Source organism: Bubalus kerabau, chromosome 10 (genome assembly GCF_029407905.1).
Source record: "Bubalus kerabau isolate K-KA32 ecotype Philippines breed swamp buffalo chromosome 10, PCC_UOA_SB_1v2, whole genome shotgun sequence".
Classification (NCBI taxonomy): Eukaryota; Metazoa; Chordata; class Mammalia; order Artiodactyla; family Bovidae; genus Bubalus; species Bubalus kerabau.
The window spans coordinates 57,988,826-58,005,201 of NC_073633.1; the positions used below are offsets into that span (position 1 = coordinate 57,988,826).

At 34.7% G+C, this 16,376-nt stretch overlaps 1 protein-coding gene across 6 annotated transcripts in view; it reads right to left on the minus strand.

The window, feature by feature from the left end:
- Window positions 1-16,376, minus strand: part of TCF12 (transcription factor 12) — a 395,418-nt gene that overhangs the window by 40,191 nt on the left and 338,851 nt on the right. For all 6 annotated transcript variants that reach the window (XM_055537846.1, XM_055537847.1, XM_055537848.1 and 3 more), the window contains 5 exons: window positions 12,655-12,760; window positions 11,473-11,612; window positions 11,050-11,194; window positions 10,322-10,386; window positions 1,761-1,839 (listed from right to left, as the gene is read on the minus strand). In XM_055537846.1, coding sequence (XP_055393821.1) covers window positions 1,761-1,839; window positions 10,322-10,386; window positions 11,050-11,194; window positions 11,473-11,612; window positions 12,655-12,760 — 535 coding nt within the window. The remainder of the gene's footprint in view (window positions 1-1,760; window positions 1,840-10,321; window positions 10,387-11,049; window positions 11,195-11,472; window positions 11,613-12,654; window positions 12,761-16,376) is intronic.

Genomic DNA, 16,376 nt, shown 5'->3' on the forward strand with positions numbered 1-16,376 from the left:
GGATATGTGTGTGTATATGGTTATAAGAAGAAAACACTAGATAGGAGATGAGAGAGAGATGCACCTGTATAAAATTAGTCTTTGATTTGCCACTTCAACATGAATATATAAAAATATTTTTCGAGTATGACAACTGAGTTGAAAAAGAAATCTATTATTACCTTCACTACATAATCCAACAGTTCACAGATTTTCATTTATCAGCTGAATTAAAGGCAGAAAGAGGATACCATTCATTAAACATCAAATAAAAATGAAGGCAGAAATGTGAGATTTTACTTTGGATCATTAGTTTTTGAAACATGTCTAAGTCTCTGATTCCTCATTTTTCTGATATTCCTTCACAGATGCTGAGCATCTCTGCTGCCTGCCTTCCCAACCAATGTTCAGGAAAACCAAAGGACACTTCTATAGCTATCTTACTGGGCAGAGGAGAAGAGGCAGTGGGAACATATAGTAAGGGCCAACATAGCTACCTGAGACGAAAAAGTGGAATGGGCTGTGGCAAAAATAACACTGATAACTTCAGTAAAACTCTGCCAAGATGGTGAATATGGTTCAAGTTACATCATTGTTCCTGTAATTTCATCCCTCTGTTAAACAACAACTCTAAGTCAATGGGTCTTTCATAGTCCTGTCTATACGGGGAACAGCTGTTCTACTTTTACTAGACAGCTGAAGCCATGGTGTCTGAGAAAGTGGCAGAACCACTAATAGCTGAAAGCAGCTGCCAGCAGTTCATCATTTCCACACTGGAATGCTTCTTAGCAGAGTCACAAGGCTAACTCACAGAGCACAGGTGATAGCCAGAGCCCTGATATATCAGAGCCCTGAATTTCAGAAATCCTGAACAATGCAAAAAGGCTTGACAACAACAACAATGCCACATGGCCTGAATTAGTGACCTGATCAGGAATACAGAATTGTTTCTGAGGTCAACTGTTGGAGGAAAATGGCAATTTTTACCCAGTTGTCTAATGTCTTTTCCTTAGAATGAATACATTTCTTCTTCAGCATGCTTTTTCTCCAAACAATGCTCAGGAAAATATATTCCAAGTTTTATAGCTTAACAAATGCAAGCATTTCCCTGTAATTTTATTTCTAATAAATTGAAGTATTCCTATTTGCATGAATAACAATTGTATCTCAACAAATTTATACTGTAGGATACTATCTGGAACTTGTTAAAGCTGCTGTTTAAAAAAAAAAAAAAGGAAAGCACAATACAAGACTGAACATTTATTTAACTCTACTAACAATATTCACCCACATTCACGAGTTATTTTCTTCAGCAAAAAACAAACAAACAAACAAAAAACAACCCTCCAATATTCCAAATAATATATATATATATGTGTGAAATATAACTCAGTGGACTTAAAAATAAGGAATAAGTCATATGTACTTCTAAATAGATTATTTTATTTTCTATGCTAGCTTATCAAAATTTTAAATTTATCTCCTTCTCTATATTTTACTTTCATCTCAATTGCCTGGCCTTATTTTTTATCCTGTTGCAATAATTTAATTATTGCAAATTATTTTAAGAACCAAAGGAGATACAAACAAATAATTCAAATAGCAAATATTTGAACATTCTCCAAAATGAACTCAGGAGAAGGCTCTGTTTACATGCTTTCTCAAAACAAATGATTTTTTTGTGTGTGAGTCTTTACTATATTTTATTGAAAAGTAAACTTCAAATATTTTCAAGTAGCCCCACATATGTTATCAAGTAGTTATATAAAACAAAAGCTTACCTGTGAGAGGTGAGGGTGATCCAACTGGTGTTGATGGATTTGATGGAAAACTACTGCTGGTATGGTCAGGAGAATAAATCTAACCAGAAAACAAAGACAAACACATCAATATGTGACAAAAGCAAAAATGTAAATCCACTGGCACAGAGATATTTTTGTAGTCTAAGATGCCACCCTTAAGACTCATGAGTGAGAAATTGTTTAATAAATTTTAGGACTACTCCATTACATAAAAAGTATAGAAGTCTCAGTTTTAAAACTAGGATTAAAGAGTATCATAAATATTCTAAAACAAGAGGAATAAATAGATCATAGCTACTTCTTTATTATCCTAGTTGAAAATAATTTAAATTTCCAATTGCTAGAACAAAAAAGAAGTGACTATAAATATAAAATCAACAAGTTTGATAAACAATCTTTCTAGAATATACTATCTAAATAAATTTTATCTATTAGAAATAATCTTTGTTGTTGCTGTTTAGTCAGTAAGTAGTATCTGACTCTTTCATGAACCCATGGATTGTAGCCCTCCAGGCTCCTTTGTCCATTGGATTCTCTAGGCACTGCCATTCCTTCTCCAGGGGATCTTCCCGACCCAGGGATCAAACCTGCATCTCCTGCACTGACAGGCAGATTCTTTACTACTGAGCCACCAGGGAAGCCCCAAAAATAATTTTAGGAAACTGTTCTTTTTTGAAGGGACTAGTTCTTGCTTGGAGAATCCCAGGGACGGGGGAGCCTGGTGGCTGCCGTCTATGGGGTCACACAGAGTCGGACACGACTGAAGCGACTTAGCAGCAGTAGCAGTCCTTGAAAACAGTTTTAAAGGCCAAAAAAAAAAAAAAAAAAAAAAAAAAGATTTAAAAAAAGTTACCCCTTATTTCTTTTAAAAAGTTCTGTTTGATTAACATTTTTGCTAAATTTAGCTCCTAATGATGTGGATTGTAAAAAAAAAAAAAAAAAATTAAACTTGCTTTTAAAGGATATTTTGTCACCTTTGATGAAAGTGAAAAAACGCTGGAAGTTCTTCAAAAAATGTTCCCCAAGTAATTTATAGACTTTACCACCTAAGACTTTAACATATAGGGATGCATATATTTTTGTATTTTGGCTAAAGGTTTTGTTGCAATACTTTATTTCACATTGCTGAAAAAAAAACAGTAACAGAAATTCATTCAAGCTACATAATTAGCCATAAACATTTTAAAATGCCTCCCTAATCCATATACCAACAATTCCCAGGAGCTCTTCTCTAGGACAGTCCCATTACTATAATAGGAATCCTAAATCATCTCAGCACTTAGGGCAGATAAATCAACTTCTTTGGAGAATCTGTGGCCAAATATTTTAAAAAGGAAAACTACTTGTGGATGCAAAGTGTCATCCAATAGAAATAATCTTGCTCTGAATAAGTTGAGAGCTCTAATAAATTTAAAGATGCCCAAATTACAGCATATAAGAGGTCTCAGCACTGGTTTTAAAGACAGTGTAATACGCTGAAAAAGCCAGATACTATGAAAGGCTCATGTAAAACAAAATTCCACAGGCCATAATCATCAAACACTAGCACTAATTAAATTGTTAAGCACTGATTATAAATTAGTATTTCTATATCAATTTGCTTGATGTTATTAAATTGTAATTGGAAATCTCTTTTACACACCAACTCTTTCTGAAGAGCCAATCTAGAAGTCATATATACAGATTGGAAAGTAGTTTTATTTTTTTGCCACACCATGCAGCTTGCAGTTCCCTGACCAGGGGTTGAACCCAAGCCCCCAGGAGTGGAAGTGCTGAGTTCTAACAACTGGACTGCCAGGGAATTCTTCAGGTTGCAAAGTCATTTTAGAAGAACACAGTTATCAAGAAGACATCAAAAGACTTTGTAGGAAGACTTAGTAATAAGGAAGTGGTATGCTATAAGATCAGTGTTGTTGGTTTTAAGCTGTCAAAGTGGTCACCTTTTAAAAGTTGTTACTTTTCACACATGTGAAAATTAACAAAAAGGTTATACTTTGGTTCCTAATACATACAGTGATTTATTTCAACCATAAGTAAATTAGGTGAGGTTACCAACTCCAACAAAAACATCTCAACATATCCCTTTATTTTTGTAAATCATTATTTCCTGTATTTAAGATGCATATAATTACAACTTTTATGAACAACTGATGCTGACTACTATGAAATATGTCTTGACTATAATATTGGTAAGGGAGGGAAGGATTGAGAGCACTGATGGTGGGTGGCTGAGGAGTGAGTGAAGTTCCAGTTCCATGCAAAACTCTGACTATCATAAACTAGACCTACTTGCTGACTTTCAATTTCCTTGTCTGTATGAATTAACTGCATGAAAGCACCGGAGAAATAGCATTCCCTCTGTGTCATACCTCCCCGCTTTGTTTTCTTCACACTGCTTACATTAATCCCTAATTGTCTAAACTTGTTTTCTTGTTTATCATCTCTTTTACCCTTTTCCCTAATAAAACGTATGTTCCAGAGAGTAAGGACTTCTCTATCTTATTCAGACAAATGTGAATTACACAGCCTTCTGCACTAGCTTCTGATTCTAAAATGGTGCTGGTAAACAAACACTTGCTAAAAGAATGAATGGTATCTTCCGCTTAACAAGTTGCCATTTGAGTACCTCTTAAACCCTTGGATGTATTTACCTAGGGTCCTTCTTGCTTTTACTCTTGCAGTTCACTTAATGTATGTTTTCTGAGCACTCCAGGCTCAGTTTCCTTTTCTATTTACCTGTGTTTTATCTCTTGGTAATACCATTCTTTATAAAGCATCAACTATGACATCTCTGTGAACGATTCCAAAATGAACACCTCTATCTTAGCTGCTGTACAGCTCCATCTAGGCCTATCTTTCTTTCATCTCAAGCTCAGTATGTCCAAATGCAAACTTTGCATCACTGCCGCAAGCTTCCCCAACTTTCCATCTCTACTCTTCTGTTTTCTCCATCTCAGTGAGCACCAGCATTCTCACGGTCACCAAAACCACTCTCACTACCCTCTCCCTTCTCCTGCCCCTCTGCGCTTCACACCAGACACCAATGCCCACAACTCTCTATAGTGTTTTTGGGAGAAGCATAAACATTCTCATCGCCGTGACACTACTTCAAACTTTTACTAGAACTTGTAGCCCTAGTAAAAGAAGCGGCTGAGCTATTCAATATTCAAGCCTTTACATTTTCAGTTACTCCCTCTCTTTCAGCCACACACAGTTCACTGAGCTACTGCCCTCAGCCAGTTTTGAACAAACCCCACATAGCAATTCCCATTGCTGACGACAGAAAACAGAGTGACATTTGTCGTATTTCACAATCTGGTCATAAAAAGCCTTTCTACCTTATAATTTACATAAAGCATTATATACAACGTATTTTTTTCATTTTTTGAGCACAGTTTGTCCTTTCAAAAGGCCTGTTTCTTAACTTTTCCCTGATGGATTCTAAAACACGTCAAGGCCCAACTTAACTATAATGTTCCCATTTACACTCACTTTTACCTCCCTTAATATTCTTAGAGTAACTTGTTGTTATTGTTTTAGTCACTAAGTTGTATACAACTCTTTGGTGATCCCATGGACTGCAGCCCACTAGGCTCCTCTGTCCACTGGATTTCCCAGGTTAGAATACTGGAGTGGATTGCCATTTCCTTCTCCAGGGGATCTTCCTGACCCAGGGATCAAACTGGCGTCTCCTGCATTGCAGGTAGATTCTTCACCACTGACCTAGCAGGGAAGCAATCCGTTACCTCTCTGGTCTTTTGCTTCACAGTATGCTTTGTATTACCATTTTTGTATCTCTCTCCTCAACTACAAAGTCTTTGAAGGCAGGGACCTTACACTGTTCAACACTGAATCCATCACTGTCTGTCACTATCTTGCACAAGTAGGTGCTCAACATTTAAACAACAAAAACCCAAAAACTTGAGCGATTAAATCGCACTTGGAATTTGCTACAATACTTTTTGATAAAAAGCTGGATTCAGCAAACAGTAGTATTTATTTCAGCATTTATATAGTGGGGTTCAGTAATAGGAATACCTAAGAGGAGAAACAAGTACTATTACAAAGATGAATTCACTTACATATTAGTTTTATGGTATAAGCTTTGAGAACAACAATACAGTAAGGTTCCAATATTTTGGAGAACTAGTGTTGATGTACTAAGCTGTCCATACCACATCATTAGGCAGGTATGGGCTTTTGAGGGTATAAACAGACTATTAACCCTTATTTTCCCTGATAACTTTGCCATTACAGCTAAATAATCCCTAAGCATGTGAAGAACTGGTTTCTTCAAAGAAGGAAGTTTATATTTTAGAGTTATTTATCACCATCTTGCAATGACTAAACAAAATGATATTACATATAAAATGGGTGTGAGCTTTAAAAAAGAAAAAATCACTGTGAAAACAGGAGAAGCAGGACCAAAAACATTATCAACATATAATTTCTGATATTTTTATCAAAAACATTCTCCATTTGTATAATAAAAGCCATTCTCTCCACTCACTCATCACACTCCCTGGTTCTACTTTGCCCTAAATTAAAGTGATGACAGACAATTATTATTAATACTTTTCCTGAACTGACAGATAGCCTGGAAAATTACAGGACTTTTTCTTGTCCCTTTTACTTTCATAAAAGGAATGTGTACGTGAGCAACGATATTAAAACAGCAGAATAACACAGTCTTATAGATCAGAGATGATTTCATTAAACTTAACCTCTGTATATTTATTCTATTACCAAATCACATACAGACTATACAGATTCCACAGAAACTGTTGTGCTACTTTAAGAAATTCTAAACCTAGGCTTTTCTTGATGAAGAGCATTCTAAATCAGGAATACATTACTTTTTGTACTTTCTGACCTTGAAGAACTCCTACATAGATGTTTCAAAAGAAAATAAAAAGAGAGAAGAAAAAAGTCAGTTCACTTAAAAAACGGGGATGGGAGTGATTTAGAATCTGGAGCATAAACACAAATAAGAACTCATTCTGCATGCAGTCCATGGTCCTCATACTGTTAAATGACCAATGATGAATAACTCCCAATACCTTCTGCCAGGCTTAAACGGTAATATGCCTCATTTTACTACAACAAATGAGGCTCCTCCTCCTATCAGTCATGGTCTATTCCAATCAGCAGGGTGCCAATAAGCCAGAGGCTAATGAAAAGGGCCCCAGACAAAAAAGAAACAATGGAGTGCTCCCAAGCCCAACCCTGGAACTGTGAGCCCAATTTTTTAAGCACTACAGTGCACATTTCAGTTAATCTTTATTATGCTAATGTTATTGAGTCTAAGGAACAAAGAAACTTATTTCATGAATAACTTTTAAACGTCAACTTCCCTGAATTTTCTTTTCTTTTGTTAGAGACTACTGAGCATTTAACTATCCAGATTAAAATACACCCACACACACATACACACTCTCTATCTCATTTCTCTCTCTCTCTCTTTCCTTTGCTCTGAGGTAGAAATCAAAACATAAATTATCACAGAGAAGTCTGATATAATCAACAAAGTTAAACAGTCCTCTTGTTTGATCTCCTCTAAATTAAAGACCAAGTGTTTTGATATGGTATTAGGCACTGAAATAAACCAGATGTTTCTTCCTCCATATAACTCTCCATGGGCACAATCTTAAAGGGTTATTGTCTGGCAAACGTTCAGGGAAACACTGAAATGGCACGAATATCCAGATTTTCCTTCCCTTCTATCTACCCTAGTTTATTATCTAAACTAATGCATAATCCATAGGGCTTTGGGAACTTTGTGTAAATACTTTCATGTACAATTCTCTTTCTAGCTATCCTGAGATTAAGACCACAATTATCCAGGCTTAAACCTAAAATAAAGGAACCTTTGCAAATGTATTATCTGGCCTTCCATGTTTAATCACACAGTATTCTGTGTGCTCTTTAATACCTAAACTGAAGAACAAAGGTTGTACCCTCTGATGTTTCACACATGAAAGACCATCTAAGACATACATCAGACATTCAGGGAGCTAGAAATAAGTACTAAAGACAATAGCATAGCATTTCTCCATCTAAACCTGGATGTTGTATTTAAAACATCACTTTCTAAAGAACTTAAAATTTCAAATACTCATGGTCACAATTTCCAAAGATCTGTAATACCTAACATCAAAAATTCTGATATGAATGTCAGACTTTCAACTGTAATTCTCATAAAATTCCTTCTCCTCATATCTTCTAATCCTTCCTATCCCCAATGTAATGCTTTTGTTTTTCAGGACATTTTGACAGCACTAAAGCGAATATGAGTTTGCAATGGAAGTTAGGGAAAGAATACGTTGGGGGGAGGTGTCTGGTGTGGAGCAGGGAAGGAGATGGATTGAAGGAAAGGATTTGAAGTGTGCAGACTATGGCATGCAGTGATGGAGCAGATGGAATGCATCACCGTCAGCTATGACAGAAATGATTTATGGAATGACCTGGCTGCTCCTGCCTAGTAACAACACAGGATGACAGAGCTGAGTTTCCATGACAACCAAAGCCCACCCACTAACTAGATTAAACATTCTTCCCTATCTTCCACTTACACTGGATTTAGATTTTCTTTTCCAAATGCCAACTGGTTCAGCTAGTATATTGGTTATAATATAGGAGAATAGTCAAGGACTTCAAGGGTAACTGAAAAGGAGCTTGAAGGACCACTAAGAACATCACAAATTCCTGCCTGTCTATCTGCCAAGGACCCTTTAAAGAAGTTTTCCTTGAATAAAGTGAACAAAATAATTTTGAGAAAAAAGCCCCTGAAATGTAGGTTGTATTTTTTTTAAGTTGCCTAATATTAAAGGTTCAGATGTTATTTGTCTTTCTACATGTGAAATATTTGCTACTGAATTCTTACAAATCAGAGGAAGAAATTAGCAAGTAAATTAAATACCCGAGAGGCACTCATTTAATATTACAGAATAATTTTCTTTCCAAGTAGGCAGTTTTCACCATGTGGGATAAGTTCAGAAAAAGTGAGACAACTCCCTTTAACCTTCATCAACACCTTATAAAATAACAGTCACTGTAGCACTGGTCTTTCTGGAAGTACAGAGTAAGTGAAGCTAGCCAGAGCAGATCTAATCTAATACTAGGCCTTACCCTTCCTAGCTAGGTGATCCCGAGAGCAAGTTATTTAATCTTTCTGAGCCAAAGTTACTTAACCTTTTAAACCTTAGTTCCTCATCTGTAACATGGGAATAGTAATGCCAACCTCACAGCGCTTTCCTGAGGATTAAATGAAATGAAGCATGTAAATGCTTAGTGTAGTGCCAAGCACCTAGTAAACATACAAATTACAGATGATATTTTTGTGGGTTTTGTTATCATCATCATTTTTCTCATATGATGCAAGAATGAATTCAATGAACATTTACTGAGCTCTATTTTGTGTGGGCCACCAGTATGTGGGAGATGAATCTGACCTGGCTTCATTTCTCAAGAAAAACTTGTAGTGCTGTGGACAGAGAATATTTACATAAAACCATACACAAAGAGGTTTATCTCCTTAAATGTTCAACAGCTGCTTCCTACTATCCACACATTAGGTTCCCTATGAACAGCAGCAAATATGTTTGACAGAGTTAACTGCATTTGATAGTAGAACATAAGTAAGACAACTCTGAGAAACCTGAGAGCCATATCACTCAGGAGGAAACAAGAAAGAAAACGCCTTAGGAGAAAGTTTGGAAAATACAAAGCAGAAGTGCCTCTTAAAAAATTAGATTTGGAATCTTTATGGATTACTAGTAAACATTCTCCCAAAAGAATAGATTTCAGTTTAATGTTTTAAGGATCAGATATTAAAACCAATCACTGCCTTTATTAAAGCAAATCACTGCTTTGTCATTAACATTCTGGTTGTGATGTAAACTAGTCGCTGAGGAAAATATTATGGGGCTCCTTCAAACCAGTTCTACTCATTTTAGCATGGGCTCCTCAGTGAATCTGTTTTTTTGCTTTTAGGAAAGGCTCTCATCTCCTATGCCTTGAATGAATCAGCAGGAGATGATTATTTTTTCCTTTTAAAAAATATTAAAATACATTCCATCTTAGGAAAAAAATCCTTATAAAAGCACTTCCTTCTCTGGATCAGAAGAATAACTGAGCTACGTTTCTTGGCTCCACTTGGCTTATTTTAACGCGCAACTCACAAAGTATATGTTTAAAACTAATAAACAGATTTAACAATTAATCTCAGTAATCTGTCCTTTAGGCTTTAAAATGACTGAGTTTTTAAAATTTTCCCTACATCTGTTCCATTAAGACAAAAACAGATATTTAAATTGAAATTAGAAGGACAGTTCTTGTGGGAATCAGGTGGGAAGTATTCTCATGAGTTATTATAAGGGCAGTACAAATCAATACAAACTGAGAATAGCTCTAAATGAGTAATGAAATGGTCCTGTTATAACTATACCCTTTAACTATGACACACACTGCCCACAAAATCAAATCACTGCAATTCAGCAGTGTAAAAATCATTCAGCAAAATACGTAAAATCAATACTCACAGATGCCAAAGCTTTTCCAAGTGCATCACCTGTCTGTGAGCTTCCAGCAGCATTTCCTCTGGTTCCTGAGTATTTCAAATAGGAAAACAAATCAAGAAGTTTAGCAAGTGAGCAGGCATGCTTTGTAGCACTCTGGCATTTTTTCAATGGTTTTCTCCATTGTTATTGCACATCTGTCACAATAAACCAGCAAACAGTAAACTAAAGGAAAGATGGATTCCTTACCAGTTTCTGCATTAATGAAAATCAGAAACTTTCTTTTCTTCCTTTCTTTCACACTTAAACTCAATACTAAAAAATATGTTGAGTCAAAAGGTACAAATTTCCAGTTATAAGTAAGTACTGGGGCTGTAATACACAATATGATGACTATAACTAACACTGTTGTATGTCATATAGGCAAGTTGTTGAGAGTAAATCCTGAGTTATCATCACAAAGAAAAAAATTTTTTCTATTGCTTTTATTTTATATCTATATAAGATGATGAATGCTCACTAAACTTACTGTGATAATCATTTCAAGATGTCTGTAAGTCAAATCATTACGCTGTACACCTTAAACTTATACAGTGTTATATGTCAATGATATCTTGATAAGTTGGGGAAAAACATGAAAAGAACAAGTGTGTGTGTGTGTGTATATATATATATCATATATTAAAAAATGGGATTCACTAAAAATGCCTAAGTTCAGTTTTAGGGAGTTCTGCCAACCCAAAAGAGCTCACCTAGAATGCTATCTGATCCATTGATGGGAGGAGTGTGTGAGGCAGCAACGTAAGGTGAACTGCTGGTACTGGCGCGGTGGAAGCTGGACATTGGTGGAAGACTTGTGTTTATGTCTGTTGGTGAAACTGAGTGTGGAGGATAACTCTAAGAAAGAGGAAAAGAGATATGATCTAATAAATACATTTTCTCAATAATAAGCACACAACTGGGCAACTGCTATAATAGCTTATAAAGAACATCATAAATTAGTAGCTGAAGACACCTACTATTGTCATTTACTTTTTTCAAAAGGCATGAAGTAAGCCTAGAAGTATTTCAACACTCAGAAGTTTTGGCAGAATCAAATCTTACACTTGTAATCCAAAAAGAAACACAAGCAAGGACAAAGTGTTGCTGCACCCTAGTCATGTGTTAAGGCCTACCAAGCGGTCATGTGAATGAAGGCTGCCATAACTACTGGATTGAGACATGTGGGAAGTGGAGGTCCCCAGAATTCCACCAAAACCAGGCTGGCTCATCCCATTTGATGAACTCCAAAGGTCAGAAGAATTGTGGGTCCCATCTAAGACAAAAAAGAGAAATATAGAACTTTCCTTAGCCAAAATTTTTTCTTTTATTTTGATGATACAAAAAAACTTCAAAGGGTACTCTCTGGATATGTCTTTCCTCCTTTTTTCAATCTAGTCTTCCATATAGTTTTCTTCTCTCCAAACTGTACAGTTACTATTTTAAATGAAGGAATAAAGCTTTATAGTTGGGGAGGTGGGGAAGAAATCTAAACTGTAGGCAGGTCATTATAAAAATCCTCACAAGATCTGAATTCATATCAGGGAGGATAATACAAATCCAAAATTTGGGGAGAGGCTGGATTAAACTTTTGCTTAAATGGTATATCCATAAATATACAAAAAAGTTCTTAATCTATAACAAGCAATGTATATTTTATCAAACATTCTCAAACTAGAATAAAGAAGTTTCTCTTATAGAGAAACTAAGTAATTGATAATGACTCTATTATAGTCAGCCTTCAAATGAAGTGTGCTGGCAATGACTTCACTCACCAATATAAAGTCAAGGACCAATTTATGTAGCAATTTATTGTTCTCTATAGTCTAAAATCACAGATCAAATAAAAATGATGTGCTAGGCATGAACTAAAAGAATTACAACACTTTTTCTCTCTTAAAAGTCTTAATTCTGTTCTATGATATTCACCTTTTTATTTGCACTGATAATTCTAGGAGTGTTATGAATCTGTCATTTAAACAAGAAACTAAAATTGTTTATAGCTTTTATACATTTAAAAATCCTAAAAAAAGAAAGAGCAGCTCTACGCACTTTTTTCAACTGAAGTCCTTTTTAAATTCAATTAATACTAGATGAGCATGCCAAAGCTTTGCTGAATAATTCAACTACATTGCACTCAACAATAATTAGCAATAGAAAATTTTAAAATTAAATTTTAACTTGCTTCAGCCAAACATATCTAGATAAAAATGTCTGAACTTCTATATAGATATTCTCCTTCTTCACAACTTAAAAATATTAGCTAATATATAATAGATAACTGTTGTAATATTTGACAACTAGTTGGTAGTACTTACCTTGCATAAAGAAAGTGCTAGCAAACATACTGGTTGGTGGCTTGGGAGATGGATAACTAGGAGATTCACGGTTGAAGTCATCTGAATTTGGGGATGGTGCATATACCTTAAAATTAAACAGGAAATTTAATTAAAATGTAAATTACTCTCATACCACTTATGTAAAATGAGTGCTACACTTCCAGAAAGGCCTAAAAAGGCCTATCTCATATCTAAAAAGGCCTATGACAAATTCAAAGAAACTGCTTAAATCATCATAAATTATGTCTAACTTGGATATTATCTACACGTTTGTTTTTAGCTGGTTACTAGAGAAAAAAACCATTCTAAATATCCCTGGAATGAATCTTCGTGTAACAATTATACCAAGTGACTAAATAAAGTCTCAAATGTTGACTCTGCTCACAAAACATAAATTCATATAGGCTCATGATTCAAAACCTAGTGGAAACAAAAGTCTTTTGACTATAGCATGAAATAAAATTTGGGTTCATAAAATTCATTCTTTCCACAAGAGTTATCAAAATCAAAATGAACTGGATTAAATGTTATTATTCTTTACTATTATTAAAAGTTAACTGTGAAAAGCACAATGTAATTGTTCAGAAACTTCCTGAACTTAGTAGGGTTGGCTAAAGTCTGAGCAGTTTTAACTCTTTAATTTCTAGTAAATTTTCAACTCTGGCACAGCTTTCAGAAAAATGTCATTTAATCTGTCAGAGCAGTATTAATTTCCTTTGGTAAACCTGTGCTTCAGATAAGCAAAGCATAAACATTTTGAATTGGCAAATGGCCAACACTGTCATTTCTCTGAAAAACTAAATGGGCAGCCAAATAACTATAATGATCAAAACATGATCAAACCACTTTTATGACGACTACTGAAATCAAGAAGAACAAATACGTAACACTTAAGGTGATGATGATCTGTAAAAGTGAACCAGAAATCCAGAATGGAAAGGAGTCCTATTTTGAGCAGTGGATGAAACATTTCTTTTGTTTAGTCTGATAAGGGTACATCTATTTAATTTTTAGCCCCAAATAAAAATTCAAAGTGTTCATTTAATGTGGAAAAAGCAATTAGCTCAGTAAAATTACGGGAGCATGTGTGAAAAAAGCATACACATTTATTTCATTTCATTTATATTCATTTATTCTTTCTCTGAGACATTAACTAACTGCAAAGATTTCTGGCAAATTGTCTAACCGTCTGAAACTCCATTTCCTCATTTGTAAGACAGTGCTAACAGTACCTGCATTGAGGGTTGGATTTATGGGAAGATCAGATGAGATAGCACATACAAAACCTTTAGTGAATCCCTGGCAGTCCAGTGGTTAGGACTCTGCGTACTCACTGCTGAAGGCCCAGGATTGATCTTTGGTCAGGGAACTAAAATCCCACAAGCCACACAGTATGGCCAACAAACAAACAAACAAACAAAAAACCCTGCCTGGATTCCTCAAGATAGCTAAGGGACTCAGAAAGCTCTAAAATGTTTAGCAGATAAGCACTCGCTAAGTATTAGCTTACAATATCATCTTTCTAATTCTTAGAGGCATAGTTATACTGCTACATATTGTCCCTGTTCAGTACTGAACTACTATTTCTTACAGTTTTGGTCCAATATCATCCTTACATGTACAGTTCACTCTAAATAAAAGGTTGAAAAGTTCATTTTTAGTCTTCTGTCTAGCCATGCTATTACTAGCGCAGGTGTGTCTTTTTAATGAACTGGCATTCAGGTTAGTTTCCTTCTTCTTATATCCCAGAGGGAAAAACACACATCTGTGGTATCTGAGAAGTTGGGGATAAGATATATTTCTAAGAATTACCCATAAAGGATTCTAGATAGGAGATTATACATTACACATATTAAACATTTTTCTATGCTTAATGTGCTACTACATAAAGAGCTATTATGTAAAGACAGAGTTAGGAAGAAAGAATTGGGTATACATAAATGTATTTGCAATGTATGAGGTACACTGACAGGCACGTTATCAGGAAAGGAATTTTGTACTTTTTTCTTTTAATCCAGTTTCAGCATCTAAATTTAGCTTTAGCTAGATATCCTCTGTCCCCCTTATATATAGATTTTCTCAAACTAGGCTGAAACCACAAATAACAAAAAGAGAGTATATCCACAGATGTAGAAAGAAAATATAAATGAGAGTAAAATTTAGAAGACACAGTTAGAACATGCTTTTTCATAAATGCTTATCTACTATGTATACCATTACTGACCTGAAAGTATAAAATATAAAATTCTCTAATTCCATCTAGGCTATAGGTTAAGACAGTATGTAAATCTCACAATGATAACTATGAAAAACTCCACTTTTGATGTGTCATTTCACACAAAAAAAATCTATTCAGTTTGTCAGTTTAAATTTATATATAATCTCTTAATATATATCTTTATTATTTAATTAACTGTATTCCATAAAGGTAAACTTACACTTCAAAAAATTTTTAATGTATATAATTATAAAAGCAAAGAAAGGGATAAACCTGACTTTACTGATTTACAAATCGCTATAAATAAAGGAGAATATGTTGATGAGACAATGGTTATTGATAACTATCATGGAAAGCAACAAAACCAAGATAAACCACACAAAGCAGAAGAGGCTTGCCTCCTCATACATAAAACTTTTGAAGCTGTATTGGGAACACAGGGCTCATTTTGGAGTCAAAGTTTTTTTTAATGTTGTTATTGTTGTTCAGTTGCTAAGTTTTTAATGTTAGTCTTTACAGACTTCCAAAAAATAAATGGGCTTTTAAAGAATAGATCTTATAAGTGAAAATGGTAAAGACTCTAAAAATACTATAACTTTATCATTTATTTATTAACATAAATTCAAAGTTTTTATCATAATACAGATGTTTTGAAAATCATGGTTCTAAAAGAGGCCCATCTAACAGCATTTCTAACACAGGCCAAAAAACTTTACTTTTGGTATCCTAACTGTGGCTTGCAGAAACATAGATGCAATGTTATGAAGCAGCAGTTGTGCCAGTTTCGATTTTTCAGATCAAAGAGTTCTTGCGGCAAAGCACAACTGATGTGGTCTTAAAGACTTTATTAACTCCAGATGTAGGGAAATAGTCAGCCAATTCCACAAAAAGAGCAAGTCTCTTTCAGTTACAATCAGTACTGGCCGCAAATGAAAACCAGACTGCTTATGTCATCTGATCACCTGCACATAGATGCCAGTTTTTTTCTAGTTAATGATCTAATCATACATTTAAATCTTAAGTATGATTTTGTATCACAACAAACCATCTTAAAATTAAGAAAAAGAAATATGTGTGCTTAAGCTGATTAAAAATCTACCAGGAGTCACACTATTTTAAAGAGGAATAGGAAAAGTATAATTAAGTAATTTGAGAAGTTCTATTGAAATGTGGTCATTGGAAATTTTCTTTAAAATTCTAGTCTCCATTTCAGAATGTCAGGCTCAAAGGTGTTATCATGGGAATGTCCTTCTTTCTCAGGTACTTACACATTTTCTCCTCTAGGAATGGCAATGAGAGAAATTTTTGAGTCTTGAGTGAATAGAACCATAACATGTATCCAGAATTAAATGAATGTAACTGAAAATCTAACAAGATACCTCCCTTTCATTGTTAAGACTGGTTGAAAAGAATAAATTCACAGTAATATCTTTACTGTCCTCATTCCATCAACCCAAATTTACTTTTTAAGAGTGACAGAGTA